The following is a 24032-nucleotide window of genomic DNA, read 5'->3' as shown; positions in this document are numbered from 1 at the left end:
CCACTGGCTCAAAAGACAGGGGGATGTATAGAATAAGTAAACAAAGCGACGCTCGCTCCCAGTTCGCATCTCAGCCTGGGAGGGGGGGCGAGGGAGTCGGCTTGGACGGTGCCTAAAGAGGAACGCGTGTGGACAGGAGAGTGCCCAACTGGACATGCACAATTTCCTTTATTTTTATTTTTCCCCCCCACTGGTAAAATGGTGCGGCCGGGCGGGGAAGGAGGCGGGGCCTGAGCCGGCGCTCTGCGTGTGTGTGTGTGTGTTAATGTGTCCGTCCTTCACTTCTCCATTGTCTGTGGCTGCTGCTTGTGGCGGAGGCGCTGCTGCCGCTGTTGTCTCTTTGCTTTTTCTCCTTAGACGAGAGCCACTTCCCCCAGAGAGGTAAAAGCCTGGCAGTGCGGGGAGAGGGGCAGGCGCCGAGGTCGGGCGGGTGGGAAAGAGGGTGCGGGTCCAGGAGGAAGGGAGACAATAGCTGGGGAGTGTCCGCAAAATGCACAAAAGAGGCAGAAGCGCGCCTGCACGACCCTCTCCTGCAAAAGGCAGGGGGAGAGAGGGGCGCTGCTCCTCAATTGCCTGCTGCTGACGCCGACGCCGCCGGAAAAGCAGGGAGTTCAGCAGCCTGGGAGGGTCCGCTTTCCTCTTTCCGCGGTGAACTTCGAGGTTGCGTGTCTTCCTTTCGCAAGGTGACACGAGACAACTCGGGGGTCGGTGTTGCGGGTGGGGGGAGCTGTCATTTATATGGGGTAGGGGGAGAAAAACAACAAGCCGGGTGAATTGAGCGCCTCTAGGAGACGGGGATGCTGGAAGGATAGCTCAGTCCGTGGAGCACGAGACCCTTCAGCTTAGGGTTGTGGGTTCGAATCCCGCGTTGGGCAAAAGATTCCTGCATTGCAGTTGGGGGTGCCGCTGTTGGGCTAGATGACCCTCATGGTCCCTATGATTCTATCATTCTGGCGGAGAATTGCTTGCTGGTTGCTTCGGCCGGTGCTCGGCAGTGGCTGCTGCATGCGAAGAAACGTGTATGGGAGGGTTCAGACGTATCGCCTCCTCCTTGCCTGCATCTTTGGCGGGAGTCCGTTCTGCTGGGTGCAAACAGGCGGCAGAAGGAAGGAGTTGCCTTTGGTCCCTTATAGCCTTTCTGGCTTTGGTGAGGTGGTGGTGGTGGGGTGGCAGCAGACCCACTGGGCGCTGGCTGCGGTGGGGAGGACGCGGTGGTTGCTTCGCTCCGGAGCCGCGCAACAAATCTGTGTGTGCAAGGAGGAGGGGACGGTGCTGCCTTGTGCGCAGTTTTATTACCGAGGCGCCATTGGCACTCCAGAGACCTTAACCTGCGTGGTGCCACCAGCCCGCCTGGCTGCATGTGGGGAGCCATCCCGGTGTCAGGTTGAGACTGCAATCCCATACCCACTTTCCGGGGAGTAAGCTCCATGAAACTGAATGGGACTTGCTTTTGGTGCATAGGATGGCGCTGGAAACGTTTCCCTTAAAAAAGAGAGAGAGACTCATGAAATCTGGACAGCGAAGTCTTAATTTTCAGGCTTTTAAAGGGAAGGTGTGCTTCAAAACTTTGCTGAAATTCATTATTTAGTCATCCTAGTGGTTACAGGTGTTTTGTAAGCCTCTTGGAGGAAGGAAAAGTCTAGACATCGCTCAGCTGTTTACTTTCTGTTTACGCATTAAATTGGAGATCTGAGTTCTTTGAGGGAGTTCAGATTTTCTTCTTCCACTTAAAAAAAGGGGGGAGGGAAGGGAGTTGCGTAAAAGCAGGAAATATCATTTTAAATAATTGTTTTATCCGCTGGATACAAGTCACTAGTATTGCTTAGCCCCGTGGATTTCTTGGAGATTAGTTTTTTGGATTGGGTAGTTTTGCAGCCTGCAGCGTAAATGAATTACAGTACATTGAATTTATAAGTTAAGAGCCTTTTGCTGCTCTTTTTTCAGTTGAGGATTAAGGGAATTTCTGCTTGGCATGCTTGAGTTGTAAATTAAAACACCTCCTGCATAATACTATTTTTGGTAGGCAAAGTGATTTAAATAACATTTAGATCTTGAACTAGAGAAAAACTTGTGTTAAATGCAGTCTGATCCTAAACATGCTTACTGGGCAAGAGGTCCAGTTGTGCTCCATAGGGATTTAGCTCCTGCTAAGAGTTCTTCAATTGGAATAATCATAGTTACAGGTAGGTAGCCATGTTGGTCTGCCGTAGTCAAAACAAAATAAAAGAAATCCTTCCAGTAGCACCTTAGAGATCAACTAAGTTTGCTATTGGTATGAGCTTTTGTGTGCATGCACACTTCTTCAGATACCTACTGGAAGGAATTTTTAAATTTTGTTTTGGAATAATCATGTGTACTTTCCCAGAGGCCAGAATGGGACGAACAATGTTGTTTCCCCTCTTCTTTCAATGCTTAAAGGTAGGGTGTGATATCAAACAGTGTTTGTGATTTCTGAGCATGGAACCAGAAAGTGTGGTTAGTCTACAGTACACATGCAGCAGAATAGGATGATGGGCCATAGGAGTGAATGCAGGAGGTGCTCTTTTTGAATGATTCCAGTGTAAAACCTCACTGGCAGTAAAACACACACACACTCACCCCTCTTAAAAAAAAACAATAATGCAGCAGAGTGGAAGGTTTTAATTCAGCCCCCTTCCTACTCTGTAAAATTTCCACTAATAGGGAATTTTGCATGTATAGTATTATTGAAAATGTGTGTTGTATAATAGTACAACCCATTCTGTCATCATACTTTCAGATACTCAGGGCCATATATTTTTATTTCCCACTCCCTTAGATATGCTGTGCTTTAAGGTAAAAGGTAAAGGTAAAGGACACCTGGATGGTTAAGTCCAGTCAAAGGCAACTTTGGGGTTGCGGTGCTCATCTGACTTTCAGGCCAAGGGAGCCAGCTTTCCGGGTCATGTGGCCAGCAGGACTAAACTGCTTCTGGCACAATGGAAACCAGAGTGCACGGAAACGCCGTTTACCTTCCTGCCGCAGTAGTACCTATTTATCTACTTGCACTGGTGTGCTTTCGAACTGTGAGGTTGGCAGGAGCTGGGACAGAGCAATGGGGTTTAGACCACAGCACCACCCACATCCCTGCTGTGCTTTAAAGACTCTTTGATGTAGTATGTCATGCCAACTTTGTGCAAAATGTATAAACTGGCTTGTGCCAGATGCAGCTGTTGAAGTGTACGTAAGTTTGCATGTCTTCCTTCTATGTATAAACAAGACAGAATGTTAATTTATTATATAAGATTTATAAAGGACTTTTTAAAGACGAAAAATAATATAGTAAAGTTACTGCAGCTTGACATTTTTGTAGTAACTCGGTGCCAAGGTCAGTTAAAAAAAAAAATCAGATTCCATGGTGCAATTAATTAGCATAGCTTGTACCTGAATGACAACTCTGAATTATTTACATTGTTGAGGCAAAATGGAAAACCCCCCTCTTTATGGCTTTCTGGTTTCTGCAAATTCACCCACAATTTACAAACATTATTTCCTTGGGAAAATGACCCTCTGGGATGCTTTATAAAAAGCAAAATGCCATCACTATGTTCACAATAAAACCTAACTTAGGTAACTGTAGTTTGACTGGAAAATAATTGAAACAGTAGGTCAGGTGTATTGTAACTAATTAGAACTTTTGTTGTGATTATTGCTCGACCTTTAAGAGATAGGTCTCCTCTCCCATTTGCAGATGGTTGCTAAATGCAGTTTATATCTCTTGATTCCATTATGCCTATGGCACACACTGGCAATACTTGTAATTAGATGTGCTCCTTCATGTTGACATTTGATCATCAACCCAGTCATCACATGCCATGGTTAATGGTTCACTATGAATCCCCACTAATGAGTGAAAGCAACAATTCACAACCCTTGGCTTTATGTTTATGTCTGCACAAGGATCCTGGTTTGTCTCACTCTAGCCAAACCACAATTGGTAAGCTAAGAATAAACAGTGGCTTCAGATAATGGCTGGTTTGACGTGAAGCAAACCATGATCCTTGGTTTGGATAGAACACTAAGCCACGGATTGTGGCCTGTCACTTCTGCCCCCTAGTAGGGGGGAGTGATCTGCACATCTATGGAAAACTATTAGCTTGACTGGGATATGTGAATGCAGCCAGTAATGGATATTAAAAGCCATTCAAAGCTGTGGGCATCTCTCTTGCTTGTGCATATTATTTGCTGTGGTTTAAGGTAGCAAAATCTTTAGGCTGCAAAATAATAGATTTTGTAGTTATTACATGCATGTAGCAATTCTTTTTCTTAAAAAGAATTAAAATAATTTTATGATTTCCATTTATATACATTTTGCTAGTAGTTTAACAGTAAATCAAACATTTCAAAACGACTTCTTTCCTCTTTCTGCGGTTCATTATTTTTTTAATCCTCATTCCCTGCGTATTCCAAGTTATATTAAATCATTCTTTTATTCATTCATTCATTATTCTATTTTCATGTATCTATAATTTAAAAACTGCAGGGTATTACAGTAGTCCTGTTGATGTTTTTATCTGTTTGCAATTTGTTTGTAAATATTCAATATACCATTTCCATTCCTTTTATATAAAAAAATGTTATCCTCATTTCTTATTACAATAGTCCTGTTGATGTTTTTATCTGTTTGCAATTTGTTTGTAAATATTCAATATACCATTTCCATTCCTTTTAAAAAAAAATTTGCTATCCTCATTTCTTATTCTTCCGGTAAGTTTTGCCATTTCTGCATAGTCCGTAAGTTTTTGTATCCATTCTTGTTTCATTGGGATTCCTTCATTCTTCCATTTTTGGGTGCATGTAGCATTTCTGAATCACTTATTTTTCTTCTGACAGTTTTCGGTGCTTTATGGTTTTTGTCTCAATGTGTTAATGAACAAGTAATTACAGTGTATGTTAAGCAGTGCAGGGCAGATTGCTAGTCTATGGACTGGTCTAACGTGTTTGATTTAGAACAGGCAACTAAAGTTGTAAAGCAATAGCTCCCCCTCACCCCACTGTATCCTGAGAATGTTTTCCATCACCCTACCTCCTCCCCTTGTGTTATATATATAACTAAATGGAATGTACTCCCCCCCATTGCAGAAAAATAAATAAATCAATGTCTATGGTTGCAGCCTTTTTCCTGTTGTGTGACTCTCTGCTTTGACATAGCTTCAATTCTTCCTGTGGTTTCTTCTGAAAATGCAAAAACAAGCAAGTGCCACCGAATATTTAAGGATAAGATTGTAGGTTTCTATTTACATTAAGCTGTCTTTTTTCGGCAATATCAACATGACCTGTGTAGGATGTTAATTCAGTCTGTAAGAAGAAAAATATGTACATTAGTGCCTACCACATTTTTTCTTCTGTTATGTGCCTCTAAAGAGAGACAGGGAAACTATTTATATCTTTGAAGGCTTTTTTAGAAAAATAGGAGCACTTGGTTCCATGTTTATTAGATGAGTTTGAAAGAATAAACACTGTACAGGTAGAGAGATTCTTGTGCAGCACAAGGAAAGCTAATTGGTCACTGAAGAGGTGTTCTAGTCTGAACCTTGTTTCTTTTCCAAAATCACTCTCATCTCCCGCAAATCAGTAACAAGTGACTAGGCTGTATGCAACTAAATTTACTCAAGAGTAGATCCAATGAAATTCATGGACCCAATAGTCGTACCTATTAATTTCAATGGTCTACTCGGAGTGTAACTGGGACTGGATAGAACCTAGTGTTTTTAGTCTTTTCTTTATTTTGTCATGATGTTAAAAATGTTTTTAATGGAACATCCAAACCATGGCAATTGAAGTATATTCCCAGGTATTCCTAGCCTAAGGCATTTCATCAGTTTTCTATAGAATCACAGAATTGTAGAGTTGGAAGTGGCCATGAGATTAAGAGCCTCATGCTCTACTGACTGAGCTATTTTGTGCCAGGGTATTGTAATTCTTTAGGCAAAGTTCATCCCCCATCAAAAAAAGGAGTCCATTGGTATAGAAAGTCTTCCGTCCACCCCCAGATTCCTTTCAAAATTGCACATACACTTTAGGTTACTAATGCACACATAAACACCCCCATGTAGGGAAAATGTCAATTGTAAAGTGACTGCAACGCTTTATGCTTCTTGGACTTCCATTTCTTTGTTACCTTAACTTTAAGTGGATAGGGAGAAGGTGGAAACTATGACATTCTCTATCACAATATGGCCATCAGCTTAGATGGCTTTAAAAGGGGGTTAGTTAAATTCATGAATAATAAATCTGTCAGTGGCTGCTAGCTATGATGATTTATGTTTTACATTCAGTACTGGAGGCGGTATTTCTCTAAATACTAGTTGCTGGAAATCATATGTAGGAAAATTACTGTTGCCCTTGTGGTCTGCTTGTTGGCTTTGTGATAGGAATTTTATGGTCTTAGATATATGGTAATGTTCATAACCGCACGTACATAGATCAGCACAGGAAGGCCAACCTGGAACCATTTGATTCCTAAACTGACCAAATGTTTTCTCTGCAAGGACCAAATGATTCTATGTATGGTCAAAGTGGAAAAGCCTCCCCATTGTCTTTTCCTTCACAAATCCTCTCTTAAAGGTAAAGGTACCCCTGCCCATACGGGCCAGTCTTGACAGACTCTAGGGTTGTGCACCCATCTCACTCAAGAGGCCGGGGGCCAGCGCTGTCCGGAGACACTTCCGGGTCACGTGGCCAGCGTGACATCGCTGCTCTGGCGAGCCAGAGCTGCACACGGAAAAGCGGTCCCTATTTATCTACTTGCACCCGGGAGTGCTTTCGAACTGCTAGGTTGGCAGGTGCTGGGACCGAACAACGGGAGTGCACCCCGCCGCAGGGATTCGAACCGCCGACCTATCGGCAAGCCCTAGGCGCTGAGGCTTTTACACAAATCCTCTCTTAAGGGTGTTTGAATAAGTATTTATCACTACAAAAGAATGGCCAGGCTCCTCAGGCAATCCAATCAAGTAACCTGCCAGACAGGAGATAAACAAGCACAAGAGAAAAACAACATTTAAATTTCTGTTTAGACCACCTTTTTCTGTGATGTATGTTTCTGGGGGGTGGTCTTGATCTACAGGATGGGAATTTCAAAAGTCTTTATAAGCCCTTGCACAGCATTTTTGTGGGTCCTCCTCCTTTCCTGCGAGTGAGGGGAGCACCCTGTTGCAACAGATCAATAAAGATCCAGCTTACTAGCTGCTTTGCTTCTCAATATTCTCTGGTTGGCCTCTGTTATTTTCTCCTACCAATAGGGAACCTATGTAAGGACTCTAAATGGGTTCTTAGATACCCCATAAGGGGAAAGGGCATATTTTTATTTACAACAGCTTCCCATGGGAATTTTGTTATGAGGACAAAATTCTGAATTAGACACACCCTTGGCCTGATCTAACTGGTCTCTTCTTAGTTCCTAAGATTTGTCAGCTGGTTCAGTCTGCCCTTAATTGCTCTTCTGCTAAGCAACTTGGGACACATTTTTCTGTCCAGAATTGTGCAACATAGAGCATAATGATAAGATATTGCTGAAGAATGGTAGACATGGTGAGGAAGAACATGAAATGTGACATTTTGGAGGGGGGCTAGAAGAACACATCAAAGGATCCCTAGTTCAAGATGTGCAAAGGCGCTGCATTATTATTATTTTTTTAAAAAGGAATCAATCTACAATTTTTATGAAGCATGGTGCCTGTGTTCAGGGCTGGATATGTTTTTACTACATTTCAGCAAACCTTACATCTCAAAAAACAACTCTAAACAAAACCCAACCCAGAAGCTTTAAACAGCATGAACACAGAATGAATTCAAAATTTTCTTTTTAGCCAGAAGTTAAACATATCTGATCCTAATAAGAGCATTATGCTGTCAACTTAGCCCATTAATAGGTTTCTTGAAATACTTTCATTTTTTAAAAAAAATCCAAGGTTGAGCATGATAAAATAACCTCAAGAAGCCAAAGGCACGGCAAAGGAAAACAATAAATATATCCGTGTTGCTTGCAGAATTGTAAACTTCTCTCAGTTGGTGACATTTCTTCCTCCCAGGCCGCACCCCTCGCCATGAACTTCTTATGTGTTTTTGGCTCCATTCCCCTTTTAAGAGCTTTTGGAATTTATCCTTGCTGTGGTCATAAATTTTGATTTCTTGAATGGAGGGGTGTATGTATGTGTCTGTGTAGAAACCTCTGGCTTTTGTGTGGCTGGAATGTAGCCATATTGGACTAAAAGAGTCACATCCCTTGCTTCCTTCACTTAAGGTAAAAGGTAAAGGACCCCTGGACTGTTAAGTCCAGTCAAAGGCAACCATGGGGTTGCAGCGCTCATCTCGCTTTCAGGCCGAGGGAGCCGGCGTTTGTCACACAGCTTTCTGGGTCATGTGGCCAGCATGACTAAACCGCTTCTGGCACAATGGAACACTGTGACGGAAACCAGAGTGCATGGAAATGCCGTTTACTTTCCCACCACAGCAGTACCTATTTATCTGCTTGCACTGACGTGCTTTCAAATTGCTAGATTGGCAAGAGCTGGGACAGAGCAATGGGAACTCACCCCACTGCGGGGATTCGAACCTCCAACCTTCTGATCAGCAAGCCCAAGAGGCTCAGGGGTTTAGACCACAGTGCCACCTGTGTCCCTTTCCTCCACTTATGCCACTGGCCAAGCTCACTTTCGCCTCCAACAACACTGGCATGTGGCCTCAGGTTGAGAAGCATGTCCTACTCCCAGTCTACACTGACCGGCTCTCAGGGTTTCAGAGAAAAATGTTTCCTATTCTTCCCTGGAGATGCTAGGAACTGAACCCACAATCTTTTGCATTAAATCATGTGCTGTTTCACTGAGCTATGGCCCTTTCCTTAATGCTTTCTACTACCCCACAGTGCACACACGCACACTTAATGTTTGCTAATCCATTTGCAAAATTTCAGGTTGTCAAGTTCCTGAGCCAGCTGAATTCTTCCATTATTTCCCCTCACTCCCTGTCTTATCTGTTTCTTTGGAGTTCCTGGGAGATTGAGCATCAGTTTGTCAGCAACGCTCACAAAATAGCTTGCTTATTAGCAAAGTGTATTGAGTTGGAGTGGCATCAATAACTGCCTGAAGAACAGCAGGCTGACATATCCGCAAAAGACGGGTTTCTCTGGGCCTTTAATTATCCACTATTTTTTGACTATGTGTTTTAGGGGTAACCATGTCAATGAAATTACCGAGAGCTCTCAACATGCCTCACTTCACAGATACTTCACTTGTGACATGTCTACCCTTTCTTTAAAATGGTGAAAAAATGAAGTTATAGCTATATGGGGGGAGTAAGAAGCTTCAGTAATGAGTGACAGCTTTTTTGTGCTCTCTGGGCAACAATCTGCTGTGAACTTCTCTTGAGCAGGCCCCGTGAAACATAAATAAATTGCACACACGAGAAAATTGTGGGGTTGGCTTCTTCTGAGTCCGAAACCAGGTAATTGACAAGCTTCATGAGAGGGGGCCCCCAGACTCTGAGCTTTCTTTCTTTCTTTCTTTCTTTCTTTCTTTCTTTCTTTCTTTCTTTCTTTCTTTTCTTTCTTAGAACATTATGAAGCAAAATGCTGGCACCATTCAAAGCAATTACTTTGTGAATCCCACTCCATTTTGGAGAAGATCCAAGACCAGCTTCAGAATAGCTCCAAAGTCCCTTCCCCAAACAATGAAGAAGGGACTTTTTAGTTTATTTTCAAGCTGTTTTGGGGTCTTCCTTGGTTCATTTGTCACCCTAGAATTTTTTCTCTAGACATGGAGAATGGGGAAGGGACCGCCTGGCTTCGTTTTGAAGCTGTGTTTTTATCTTTCCTGACAGAGAAGTGATGGTTTCCCAGAGAAAATAATTGGGAAATCTGGGATTTTACTGTAGGTGTGACTGGGCAGCAACTTGTCCACCCAAAAGCCAAAGGTGGTCGCAACAGCAGGTGTTCATATTTTCTCATGTGGTTTTGGGGTTGGAGTCAGGAGTATGACATGTTCAGAAAGTTATGGCAGAAAGATAAACACCGAGTGGGGAAATATAACATATAGATTCAGGCTTCGTTGTTTGAAAGGAGAGCTAGGGGTGAGCTTTATTTTGGGTGTTGTTGTTTTAAAGAACTGGCACATTCAGAGGAAGGATAGGTTAGAGGAGGGTTGGGGAACCTTTTCCAACCACAGTGCCTCATTCCACCACAGACAGTATTCTGGAGCCCACATTCTGCTAGCAAGTAGGGCATAGGCAATAGCAGGCAGTAGATCTGCAGCTTGCTTTTGCACAGAGGCTACATTTGGTCAGAACACTCTACACACAGATTCCCCTCCCCATTGAGGCAAATATAGAGACTTTATCACTGTTCAAAAATGCGTTCCAGTAAGGCAGAGGCACTTGGGGTTGTGAAGGAGAGTCCACAAACACTGGGACCTGAGAAGAGTCTCAGGGGCCAAGTAGCGAGACCTGGAGGGATTTATTCGGCCCCTGAGTTACTCACCTCAGGGCTACAATTCACCACTCTCTGGATACTGGCTTTTCTACAGGCTTCAGTCATACAGCTCCTCCTATATTCTGTTTAAAAAACAATTCTTGATACTAATTCAAAGAGATACAAAAACACGCAAAGTGTCTTTTTACAATATACTGAGATAAAACAGCTACTTAGTGTATAAGAGAACAAAGCCGGAAGGAAGAAAAGCCGCGGAAAGGAGAAGCCTAAAAAAGAGAAAACGAGGAAAAAAAGAAAAAACTAAAGATGAAGAAAATAAAAGAACTTCTGGTTCTCTGCACTGCAGCTGTATATGCTATTCATTCCTCAAGATCCAACCATTCTATCGTCTATAAACCAGTATTTTTTCGATCTTCAAATCCAGATATTACAAGATCATTTTCTCTTTCATGCAAAAAGTCCATAAGAAATGTCCAATCCTTAACACCTCCTACATTCTGAAGTGATACTGTCATTGAAGGATATTACCACCACTGTATTGTCACTTGTGGGGTTTTTTCTGAATGGGAAGAGCTGCCCTATGCACCAGTTTTAGATATCTTGGTCTATGTGTGCATTCATGGGTGGACCTTCCAGCTGTTGCTAGCTGTCAGTCATACTTGGGCAGCATAGGTAACTTTCTGTGTTCTCCTCTGTTCTTGTACTATGGCGACTTATTTCTCTATCCATCTGCAGCAAGGATGAGAGACAAATTCCATATATGCCCTGGCAGCATTTGATGGGGATTTCACAAGAAGCTGCTGCTCTTCCATCTCATTCCAGATGCATCCTTTCATCCTGTCAACACTTTACAGCACTTTTCTTTTTCCAAACTTGAGTGATGCACGTACACTTGTTTTTCCACTTACAAATTTAGTTCGTGTCTAACTTTGGATGTTCTTTCACTTTGTTGCACAATGAAGTAACAGCTTTTCAGACCTGGCTGGGTCTGCATCCTGCAAAGCATCTCTCTATCTCTGACTGCATACAAACCATATGCCTAAAGCACACACCCCTCAGGAATCTTGGGAATTGTAGTTTTTGCTCAACAGAGCTGCAATTCCCAGAATGCTCAACAATCTACAGTTTGACAGACCGCTCTTCTTCCTAGGCTGCGAGGAAAAATGGAGAAAACAGGTAATTTACTGGTGTGGAGTGACTTTTGCAGCTGTTGTCATAGTTGCAAAAACAATGAAGCACGGGACTGAGTGAGGGAGAAATTTCTAGAAAAACAATGGGATATCATCTCCGCTCAAGGCATGATGGATAACAGCAGCAACTGGGAAAAGATAGACATAACACTTTACAAGGACGGGAAGAAACATCACAGACAGAATAAATGTCACACACAGGAAGAACAAGGATATACTTTGAGATCCTCGCTTGTAGTTCTATAAATCATTTAATGTGTCAGCATGAATAGAAGTTTTAAATATTGCAGCTGTTGTATAAGGGATTATTATTATGACTGGAATGTAATTGAAATGAGTAAGATTTTGGAATGCAGAAATAAAAGAAAGCATCAATTAGAGCACGTGGGCCCCCACTAAATTATATAATTTGGTAATTGAATGACTGATAATAATAAATTTATTTTAAATGGGTATTGTTATAAAAAGGCTATCATTGAATTATAATTAAAAATTAATAAAAAGTATTATAAAATAATAATCTACAGTTCCCAGGATACTTTGGGGTAAAAAAATGTTCTTTAAATGTATGGTGTGTACACAGCCCCCACTTTTTGTAATTGCTCCCCAGTGGGCCATGGAATAAGCTTTTAAGAAGCCAATTTGTTGCAATATTGTTGGACTCTGCAGGCTTTCTCTTGTGTTGTAAAACCTGCATCTGAGCTGGAATTCCCATCTCCAGTAACCTGTAGTCGGCAAAGTTCTGAATCAGAGAGCTTAATAATTAGGATTCTGTATATAGCGTGAGTTACACTGAGTAGAGAAGGCTTCCCACTTCAGAACTTTGTTTTCCATGAGTTGGTGGTGATGGTGAGGTGGGATGAGCTTCACACATTCATCTCTGCTCACATGTAGGTTTTACAGCACATAAGAGTACACACATAATCCTTTTGTTCCACAGCAAGAGGCTGGGTGCCGAATAATGACTAATCAAGGCCTGCACTTTTGCTTTATAATGTAAGAGCATTTCTCTCTCAAAGAGGAAACATGATGGCAAAATGTTCGTTTCTGTGCCCTGCTCTGAAGATGCTTCTCCAGGGTGATCCTCTGCTCCATCGGCTGGCATGTGGACAGCAAGTTTACGTGCGCTACTGGCTCTAGCACTGCCGGCTCTGCATTTTGATGGCATCAAATCAATCAGTGTACAATGAGAGTGAAGATAGCATTGATCAATGCCATGCCTTTTGGTATAGGCTCTGCCTGCACTGCAGACTCTATGGTAGCAGAAAGCAGAGAGTAGAATTTCCCACTGCCCTGCCATCATGTGGTCCAGGCTAGGGATATCGGAGAATTCTGACAAAAATGGGAAAACAAGTGGGAATTCTGCAGTCTGCATGTTCAGGGAAGTTTTTAATGGTTGGTGTTTTATTATGTTTTTAATATTTTGTTGGGAGCTGCCCAGAGTGGCTGGGGTAACCCAGTCAGCTGGGTGGATCATGATAATGATAATACAGTGGTACCTCGGGTTACATACACTTCAGGTTACATACGCTTCAGATTACAGACTCCGCTAACCCAGAAATATTACCTCAGGTTAAGAACTTTGCTTCAGGATGAGAACAGAAATCGTGCTCCAGCGGCACAGCAGCAACAGGAGGCCCCATTAGCTAAAGTGGTGCTTCAGGTTAAGAACAGTTTCAGGTTAAGAATGGACCTCCGGAACGAATTAAGTACTTAACCTGAGGTACCACTGTAATAATAATAATAATAATAATAATAATAATAACAACAACAACAACAACGATGATGATGATGGGAATGGGAATGGAAATCAGTCAACCAAATGTGATTGGTATTTGTTTACATCATTGCTTGTTTTCTTAAGTCCGGAAATGACAATGAATGGACACTTTTCACATTGTCCCGAAATTTCCTTTACATTGAAATGAATGTTAGTTAGGTAAATAGTTGTTGGAACTTATATTAAATAGTGGCCAGTAGAATGATTAATGTAGTATTTGTTGGAAACCAAACTGGCAGAACGGAAATGGCACAGACTTTGATGAATACATGTCAGAATGAAAATCTTACATCCCTAGTCCAGGCTGAGATGTCAGTCATTCCTGCACAGCCCTCTGTTATCCTGCTGCCATTTCTCCTTCACTGCTTCCACTGCTCATGGAGCAGCTACCATGAATAAGCTGATCGTTTGAGATGGTTAGGCTTTCAACTCTTTTCACTGCATGTCCTCACCATATATTGTCTTCATATGGTAACACCCCTTTGCATGGGAGTTTTAGATGAGGCTAACTCGTTGAAAACTGGTCAAACTTAAGCTTATATAAATAGGAAATCAACATTATTGGAGGGTAGTGGGATGCAGCTGGAGGTTAGCTTTGCCATTTTGTTTTGAAGGAACTGTGACAACGTTAACTGCATGCCAGCTGCAATATTTTGTATGTTCTTTGTTATATTTTTGGGAATATAACAAAAGGCATATGAACAGATGTCTAAAGCATAACCTGGATGGAGAATGGCTTGCATGATTTTTTTTTTTAAAGCTACACCTGTTTCCTCCCTCTGTTATCTCAAAAACTGGAGTCACTCTTAAGTTTTAGTGCTTTCTTTTGGATAGTGCTCTGCTGTGCTTTCTTGCAAGTGCATGAATGCTGCAATTCACTCCTGTGATTAAAAATATTAAGGAAGGAGGCCTCAAAGTGTGTCTGTAGCCAGAATAGGCAAATAGGCATCTCTCCTCAGGGATCCCCATTCACTTATCAAAATGACAGGCACTTCACTAGTATAATGTACTGGTGATGCTGCTGGCATGAAATAAAATAGCCAAGATATCAAAGTACCATTCTTATTAGCCTCCAGTTCTGTTACACAACTCTGTAAGGCAGTTAAGAGTCTTCTGGACTCTGCTTTTGTTGGAGGCAGTTTTGATTCAGTGCCTTCTGCTCCCCCCTCCCCCCTTCTCTCTCTTTTAATCATCCACTTTTCTTCTTCATCCATGCTTTGATTAAGTCATACTCCAGCATGTAAACAGAATTACCCTTCTCTCTACCCCTCTGCCCATGCCTTGTTTTGTTTTGTTTTTGAAGGACTGCCACCGTGCTTCTGTTTGACATTCAAAAAATGTTGCCTCTTGCACAAAAACAACCTGTTTGGGGCTGCATGGTCTGACATTTTGGAAGATGTATGCTTTCTGAAAAAAGCAGATAAGGGTTACCATAATTGCAGTTTTGGCTTTCAGAAACTCAAATCATCGTCTGAAGGAAGTTCAATGTATGATGCAGTGTAGATATAAAATTGCAGAGCAATAGGAATTTTGCTGTGCGTGTTTCCTCAGAGGGAAGTCTTTCTGTGTTTAATTGGGCTCTCTTCAAGATGAGTGGGATTAGGGTTTGCAGTCTAATTCAACCATATTTTGAGAATCTCACATACCACCTGCCTCCCGAGGTATTATCCTACATAGGTGACTTTCTAGCTGTGTTTCAGAGAACTCTGGGATTTACTGTATGCTTATCAGAGTTTCTCACCAAGCAGATTATTAAATGTGGACATTTAATAATCTCCTCCTGCCTGAAGAACAGCTTAGTGGTGGGCAACATTCCCCTGCAATGGGATGATATCAGTGCGTATCATCCACTCACCTGGAACAGCAACTGAGTAAACACCTGGAGCATGTATTGCAATTGTTTGCAACATGCAGAGGGGGCCCAGGAGATGCTGAAGAGCTCCATGGCAGACAAGTGAATGTGGGAAATACTCCTTAAAGTAAAAGGTTAGAAAATCATAGTTTTGCATCATTCCCCTGCCCTTTCACCTAGGCCAGTAGCCATTGTGATTCCTTGTCAGCCATGTATTGGGTGATCAGAAGTACGCAAAGCCTTAAGGCAATGCTGTTGATTTCACTGCCATCCTCCTCCAAACCTCACAGCTGCTTAGATTTATAATGGTAAAGGGACCCCTGACCATTAGGTCCAGTTGCGAACAACTCTGGGGTTGCGCCGCTCATCTCGTTTTACTGGCCAAGGGATCTGACGTTTGTCCTCAGACAGTTTTTCCGGGTAGTGTGGCCAGCATGACTAAGCCGCTTCTGGCAAACCAAAGCAGTTTACCTTCCCGCAGGAGCTTTCGATGTGCTTTCGAACTGCTAGGTTGGCAGGAGCAGGGACCGAGCAACGGGAGCTCAACCTGTTATGGGGATTCGAACTGCCAACCTTTTGATCAGCAAGCCCTAGGCTCAATGGTTTAGACCACAGTGCCACCCGCGTCCCTTTAGATTTTTTAAGACTGGGCTAAAGACTCCTCCTTAGAGGTATATTTACACCCGCTTTTAACCTGCCTTTCCTCCTGGTAGATGGGCTAGGTTGAGGTATGTTGTATCTTCCCAGTCCCCTTCACTTAATCCCCACAAAATCTGAAAGGGATTATTGTTCCAAATCCAAGGTCACACAGCAAGTTTCATGGCTGAGTGAGGATTTAAATCTGGATCTGCCCAGTTTTAAGTCCATGATACACAAATTCACCTGTAACTGTGGCTGTGTGAGGTCTAGTTGTGTGGCTCAGGATGTGGCCTGTAAAGAGACACAGGGCCACCATCTAGTTGCTGCTAAGTAGGCCTGGTCATCTCCCGGATGGGTAACTGCCTGGGAAGGAACCACTTCTATATCACCTTGAGGTCCATAGTGGAAGAAAGGTGGGGTATAAATGTAAGGAAATAAACAAATGCACTTCCCTAAGGCAGGGGACGCGGGTGGCGCTGTGGGTTAAAGCCTCAGTGCCTAGGGCTTGCCGATCGAAAGGTCGGCGGTTCGAATCCCCGTGGCGGGGTGCGCTCCCACTGTTCGGTCCCAGCGCCTGCCAACCTAGCAGTTAGAAAGCACCCCTGGGTGCAAGTAGATAAATAGGGACTGCTTACTAGTGGGAAGGTAAACGGTGTTTCCGTGTGCGGCTCTGGCTCGCCAGATGCAGCTTGTCACGCTGGCCACATGACCCGGAAGTGTCTTCGGACAGCGCTGGCCCTTGGCCTCTTTGAGTGAGATGGGCGCACAACCCTAGAGTCTGTCAAGACTGGCCTGTACGGGCAGGGGTACCTTTACCTTTACCTTTAAGGCAGGGGTGGCCCTCAGGACTTTTCCCAGGTCACACCCACTCCTGGCTCCTGCTTTGCACCATTCCTGAGTGTTTATGCTTGACTGGAACGTGCCATTAGACACTGATAATGCTCCTTGCTTCCTTAGACAAAGGATATAAAATGGTTTGTGCAGAAACCAGCCTACTCTGCAAAATTGCTCTACCCAATTTTGTCTTTGGCCCTACTGATGTGTGGCCCCCAGAAAGTGGCCCTCAGGCTGAGAAGGTTTCCCCGCCCTTAGGCTAGGGGAGCTCTTTTTTCCTCCTTTATACTCCAAAATATTAACTGGGTAGACTACTCTAACCAGAAATGAGAGGTTTTCTCATTCCATCCTGCCACAATTAGTGCCATGGGTCTCTCTGTTCTGTTATTTTGGCTGCTGTTTTTATTGTTTGCCACGTTCTGGCGTAGGGGATTGCATTCCTCTCTTTACATGCAGACCTGCAGAGTCTGACCAGACACGGCTGAAATGTGTCTGACTAGCAGTTGCTGCCTTTTGCCCTTTCCTTTGCTCTTTCTCCCTCTCGTGCGTATTCCTTGACCCCGTCCTTTAACAGCTACCTTATAAAGCCCCGACCAAAGCAGATTAGAGTGTGATGCATTTTAAAGCTAAATATAGAAACAAGATCCTGTTCTGGTACTAATAACCTCTGGAGTGACACTCCTGTACGCAATTTGTCAAATCCGCTACAAGTGGTGAGTTTGCTTTTCTCCTCTTGGTTTTTGCTTAGATTTGGCACTTGCCCCTCCCCCATTAACTCAGTGTTTTTAAAGGGCTTATTTGTGCGTTGGAGGCTGGGTTCTGGAGTGGGCAGGAGGAGAGTTGCTTCTGTTCCACCCATATCCACTCAGAAAGAAAAACACGCATTAATAGAAGCAGGATGGTGACCAGAAATCTTCACAAGAGTTAGAAGGCTCTGAGCCCTGTGGAAAAAGGCTAGCAGCCTTCATTAGCCTTGTTGCCTCAATCTGAAAAAGATTTCCCTTGGTCCCAGTGGGGAAGGGAGATCCACCTTGCATATTTTTAGATCTCTGTTGCTGCAGAGTCGGGTGTCTGTTGTGTTTATTCAGTGGCTGCTCTTGGTGCCAGCTTCTTGTGTTTATTTTGAGAGGCGCCTACCATCGTTAATGCACGGGGGCATTTTTTATTTATTTACTTCATAGACTCGTGGAGTCGGACAAGGCCACGAGGACCATCTAGTTCAGGAGTAGGCAACCTAAGACCCAGGGGCCAGATGTGGCCCAATCGCCTTCTCAATCCGGCCCATGGACGGTCTGGGAATCAGTGTGTTTTTACATGAGTCGAATGTGTCCTTTTATTTAAAATGCATCTCTGGGTTATTTCTGGGGCATAGGAATTCTTTCATTTTATTTTATTTTTTCAAAATATAGTCTGGCCCACCACATGGTCTGAGGGACAGTGGACCGGCCCACAGCTGAAAAAGGTTGCTGACCCCTGATCTAGTTCACTCTAGTGCACTCTTTCGCCCAATGTGAGGCTCAGACTCACTGCCCTGGGATTAAGAGTCTCATGCTCCACCAGCTGAGCTATCTATTAGCCTGTTTTGTAAAGTTTGAACTCTTTAAGGTTTGCTGTGTCAATAACGTGCTGTTTCCAAGAAAGACAGGAGATAGTTTCAGAGGGCAGGCAAATAAAAACTTGACCCTTGCTCAGATGGGTGTGATTCAGTGTGGGGTTTTTTTGATGCAGCCATTTCACCTTGTGTGGAACTGCTCTTGCTGTTTGCTAACCCCCAAAACCATTAACACCATAAAATATAGCAGCCAGGGAGTTTATCCTAAGAATCAGATTGAAGCAGGAGAGAGTCAGAGGGACTCCAACACTTGCTAATGCGTTCTGGTCTGTTTATTCCCCACACTAAGTTTTCTTCTGGACACCTCTTGCTGAACTGAGGGCTTAAACACATCTGGAAAGTCTAATCTCTGGCTTGGGACTCTTTCTTCTGAGACCCTATCTGCAGTATACATTTAAAAAAGTATCATTCCAGTATCATAAACGGTCATGGCTTCCTCTGAAGCATCCTGGGAGCTAGTGGCTTGTTCTGGAAAATTCAGCTTGGAAACATGGTGATGTTGGAACATAGAGGTGGATTCCTGGTAGCAGAGTTCAGGATTGAGAAGGGGCTGTTCTGATCTTCAGGAAACACAAGGAATGTGATAGATTCAATAACTGGAATGAGTAAATAAGAGGCAAAATCTTTTGGACGATAAGGAGAAGTTGTTTGGATGCAAGGTCAGGATATAAGAGTCACAAGAGAAGGGGGAAGTTAAGAGGTGACCAGGGAGTTTATTGAGAGAGTGGGAAACTGGAGCTAACTGGAATTTGGGGTGGCACAGCAGAAAAGATTAGGCTACATTGAATGAAATGTATGGAGTTTATATGGCCACCCGCAAAAATTAAAAGCATCAAGTGGTAATCGCTTGGCATGCAAGTTGCATCAAGTGTGGCTTTTATGGGTTCCCGAATCAGGACCTATCAATGTCACCAGTAATTTGTCTTTCACTTGTCTCTGGGATGGGGAACCAGCAGCCCTTCAGGTGTTGCTGGACTACAACTCTAATCATTCCTGACCATGGCCATTCTGGCTGGGACTGATGGGAGTGAGAGTTCAGCAACATCTGGGGGTTCCTATCCTGTATAGTTCATATTATGCTAAGGTTTTGATATCCTTTTGATTTAAAATATCTCCATTAAAACTGTACACCTGTAACATTCTACACTTGTATTCCAGAAATTTTATGAATAAGCATCAGAAGCCGGTGCTAACAGGCCAACGGTTCAAAACTAGGAAGAGGGGTAGGTTTGATCATTTCATTTTGTGAACATTATATGCAGTTTATTGAAGATTTTGCACAGTGCTGCCTGCTGTGTTTTGTTTCCCCTGCTTATCAGTATTTAACATTAAAGAGTAGATGGACTGAATCAGTTGACTTGTTGGTATACATTGAGCTCCCTGTGAACAAAAGTGTAATACTTATTCACCATACTGGAAGACTTTTCTCTAGCTGTATTCATGTCACCTATATTGTCTTAATAGAAAGCTTTGTTTTTTTAAGAAATCAACATCAAACCATGACTAATAACCCTGGCTTGTTTTAATAAACCGGCTTTAATGCTAGCCACAGTTCCAGATTTGGAGATAACAGCAAGCCATGGTTAGTTGAAAATGGAGGTCCTTCAGATCTCCTCTTCATAGACATATCAGTGGAGAAAACCAGCTTGTGGTTTGTGTACATAACAATAACCAAACCATTGTGATGTATAACTTTATTTATATATGAAGGACTCCCCCATCACACAGAAGAAACATGGTTCTGTTATACCCTTCTACCACAAGAGGCCAATCCAGTGAAATATAACCAGCTTAACTATTTTGTATGTTGCTCTCTGGGACCAACACTGTAACATGCTAAGATCATTCATAGCAATACTTCAGTTTGCAATACATTGTCCCATTGCTCAGTTTGCAATACATGCCCCATTGCTCAATTTCCTCTTGAGAGGATGACCTTAAATTCAATTAAGAAAATGGAAGAAGAAAAATCAACAAGAAAATAAAATATTTCATGTGCAACTTTATATTGCATAAATTCTGTAACCTAGTGAGTAGCATGTTACGATGCATATGCAAAGTGGGAAGAGAACAATTCAGCAAAGGTTGTTTGAGCACCTGTAGAACAGAATGTTTGAATATGACTGAGAAATGGAAACTGGCATTCAGCTTACATAAAATGATTTGGCGCTGGCTATCTGTTTTAGATGAAAAAGAGAAATTTGAACCGACCGTCTTCCGGGATACAATTGTCCAAGGTCTCAATGAAGCTGGTGATGACCTGGAAGCTGTAGCCAAGTTTCTGGATACTACAGGCTCAAGGCTAGATTATCGCCGCTATGCCGACACTCTGTTTGACATCTTGATAGCTGGCAGCATGCTAGGTATGTATGTCACACCGAAAACTTTCAACGCTTTCAAAGCTGATCCTGGAAACATGCCCTCTTGGTTTTATCTGTCTGGCAGCTAATGTTCAACAACTGTGGCTCTCCCCTTGGTCTGGATCCTCCTCTTCCACGTTTTCAGTTATCTGTGTTTTGTTTTCATGTTTCTCTTACCTTTTTCGTACAATTCGGCAAACTTTGTGGGCTGTGCCCAACTAAGTTCAACTCAAGTAGACGCACTGAAATTAATGGACCAAAGTTAGCCATGTGCATTCTTTTCAAAGGGTGGTCTTCAACTTAGTTTTATTCAGAGTACACCCATTGAAATTAATGAACATGGCTTCATGGAGTCCATTCAATACAATGGGTCTACTCTCAGTATAACTAGCATTGGATGCAACCCTAAAAATGAAGAAGAAGAGTTTGGATTTGATATCCTGCTTTATCACTACCCGAAGGAGTCTCAAAACGGCTAACAGTCTCCTTTCCCTTCCTCCCCCACAACAAGCACTCTGTGAGGTGAGTTCAGAGAAGTGTGACTGGCCCAAGGTCACCCAGCAGCTACATGTGGAGGAGCGGAGACGCGAACCAGGTTCACCAAATTACGAGTCTACCACTTTAACACCACACTACACCACACTGGCTTGAAATAGTGTTGTTAAAGTTATATGTAGAGCGTATCTAGAATAGCAATGCTGTTCTCTTTTACCTGAAACAAAATGGCAGCAGGTTGGACCCTAATGACTAGAGAAAGTTGATCAATATATGGGATTGTAAAGTCTACACTGGACTCCTCCAGAGGACCTGTTTATTGAGCATTCATCCTGATTTGCTTGCAGAAAACTTACGTGCGTTGAAGCATTGCACAAAGCAGAATTGACTTCCCCTCACATCTGTCAATAGAAAGGGAAGCCAATCCTGCTGGGTTCAGGTGCTCAAGAGAGCTCACTGCAGGGAACTCTCTAGCACACCCAAACCCAAACCACTGCTAAAATTATCCTTTCCCCCTTTGCTTTAGCAGTGGTTTCAATGCAAATGCCTTTCTGAATCAGGAAGGCGCTTGTACTGAATATTGTTAAACTGAGCAGGCTTTAATACCACCCCCTTCAGTTTGGCTGCACTTTGAAGTCTCAAAGTTAGGACTCCTAACTTTGACATCATTTGTGCTTTCAGGAGCTAGACAGGTGGGTGGCTCAGCTCACCAGTCAAATTTGGCTCCTGAGAGCCAAAAAGCTTCCCCATCTGTATTGTTGTACAGTGCCACTGTCAATGGGAGGGGCAGAGAGGGTCAGGCAGCAAGATTGACACCTCACTGTATGTGATGTTCAAGCCATTCCCATCGCTGGAGGTTTGAGAAATTTTTATGCTGACTCTTATTTCACTTTTTAGGTGCCTCCATGTGTGCAGCATGTACATTGTGAAGAATGAAAGCTGGCTCTTTATTTCTAACTTTGTTTACATTGCTTCTATCTCTTCAGCTCCTGGAGGGACAAGAATCGATGACAATGACAAGACCAAGATGACCAATCACTGTGTGTTTTCCGCAGAAGAAGACCATGATGCCCTCCGACATTATGCTCAGGTTTGACCAATTGGATTGGATGATGAAGCTCTCATGTTGACTTTGTACTATAATACACCAGCTGTTTCTATTGTTCCCTACCAGACCCAGAATATCAAATGGCTGCTGCATTAGTTGCTTCTGGCAGTATTTGCCACTGGTGCATTTTGCCAAAATTGAACATCTCTACAGATTATGGTTTTTATTGGAGTAGCAAATTGCTTGAGGCAGTAGGATTGCATAATTATGAAAGTATTTACCTAAAAGCATTTTGTGTTCTGGAGTAAAGTTATGTGTGATTGGGAAGTATCCTGTACCATACTTTCAACAACGCTTTCTTGTCTTGCTAAATATAGGAAGTATATTTTTATATGTTGTTTCCGTTTTATCACAGATTAATTATGAACGCTGTAGGAACAGTTAGGTTCTACTTCTCATGTTAAAGATGGCTGCTTATCTTTGTATTTTAGGTCTTCAACAAACTCATCAGGAGATATAAATATTTGGAAAAGGCATTTGAAGATGAAATTAAAAAGGTAATATTGCCAATGTGGCATGGTGGTGGTTAAAGTCTTCCTGTATTATGTTCAGAGTCAGTAGCTGTTTTTTGGCATCACTAGATGCTAAGTTGTGAGGTGGTGACTTCATATTTAATGATAGGGTTTGTATTTACACACTTTTTCTAGGTAAGACAAGATGGAAAGCCTGTGTGTCTTTTGGGGTTGTGTATGTGTTGAGGAACTCTCTAAGCAGCACTCATGCAGAATTAGGTGGTGCGGGCCCTTGAACTTGTACACGATAGGATGAGAATTGTATATTTAAGGTATTTTCTCTTTTAAGTTATGCAGCTCTCCTTTCCTAACCTTAACTTTACTGTTAATATTGTGATGAGTAATACTGACTCATACACTCTCAGGCACAGAAAGCACTTTATGCTCGTTCAAGCAGCTATTTTTCCTTTCCACCTCCATCCTCTGGGGACTCTTGATTGTTAATGGTGTTTTAGCACAGTTGTGACAAACTGTGCTCTGTTTATTTTAACATATCAGGCTGGGAGCTTATTTGAGGCTTTGTGTACTGCAGTAATAAGTAAGGTTCTGCATTAAAGGGTGTGCACATATGGTGCCCACTGCATGCCACACCTAGGACTCATCTACACTCATGGTTTTTAATGCTAAAAATGAGTTTAAAAGGGGTTATGATAATCATATAGCCATATGATGTTCTTTTAAAGGTGACAAAAGAGGGTGCTGCAAAGCTCTCCCTGTCAAATAAGTGGGTGGACCATGTAGAAATTAAATATCTTTATTGCGGTTCATAGACCCACAAAACAGTTTCAGAATAAGATACTGTTAAAACAACCAAACAACAGCTGAAAGAGTCCGAGGTAGTCATTTTGCTATGCCTAGAACACGATGGTCTTTGTTTCTTGCCACGGTCAGTGTAATATCATTTGACCTAACCTCCAGAAGGTATTTAATATGGGAGGCTTCAGATTTTCATGGCAAATTTGCTAGTAGGGGTTTGATCAGTTGATCCCTGCCCACAGTGCAGTAGGATATAGTTCATGCAATCAACGCCCTGAGAACATAAACAAAACCTATTCTGGTAGGGGATGCCTCTCAGTCTACCATTTAGCACTTCCGATGGAAATATGTTTAATCTAGCTTTGGTAAATAAATGCCGATAGGTGGGTATGGACAAATTCCTAAGATATGAGACTAACTGAAAGTCGTGCCCATATTGAATTCCATCTGCAA

At 42.7% G+C, this 24032-nt stretch overlaps 1 protein-coding gene and 1 long non-coding RNA gene across 3 annotated transcripts in view; one reads left to right on the top strand and one right to left on the bottom strand.

Annotated features, from left to right (window-relative positions):
* Nucleotides 1-24032, bottom strand: part of LOC310660661 — a 197679-nt gene that overhangs the window by 87395 nt on the left and 86252 nt on the right. The window lies entirely within an intron of this gene.
* BZW2 (basic leucine zipper and W2 domains 2) overlaps nucleotides 231-24032 on the top strand; it is a 46014-nt gene continuing 22212 nt past the window's right edge. Inside the window, exons 1-5 of one of the 2 annotated variants that reach the window (XM_083405454.1) lie at nucleotides 231-381; nucleotides 19507-19571; nucleotides 20535-20711; nucleotides 22190-22293; nucleotides 22743-22808. In XM_083405454.1, coding sequence (XP_083261580.1) covers nucleotides 266-381; nucleotides 19507-19571; nucleotides 20535-20711; nucleotides 22190-22293; nucleotides 22743-22808 — 528 coding nt within the window. In that variant the 5' untranslated portion in view covers nucleotides 231-265. Of the gene's footprint in view, nucleotides 382-17374; nucleotides 17450-19506; nucleotides 19572-20534; nucleotides 20712-22189; nucleotides 22294-22742; nucleotides 22809-24032 lie in introns of those variants that run through there. The other variant, XM_083405455.1, reaches the window with a different exon arrangement.

The sequence above is a fragment of the Podarcis tiliguerta genome, assembly GCF_965153285.1.
Source record: "Podarcis tiliguerta genome assembly, chromosome: 12".
Classification (NCBI taxonomy): domain Eukaryota; kingdom Metazoa; phylum Chordata; class Lepidosauria; order Squamata; family Lacertidae; genus Podarcis; species Podarcis tiliguerta.
The sequence above is the reverse complement of the archived record's forward strand: the minus strand, read 5'-3'. Positions and strand labels throughout refer to the sequence as shown.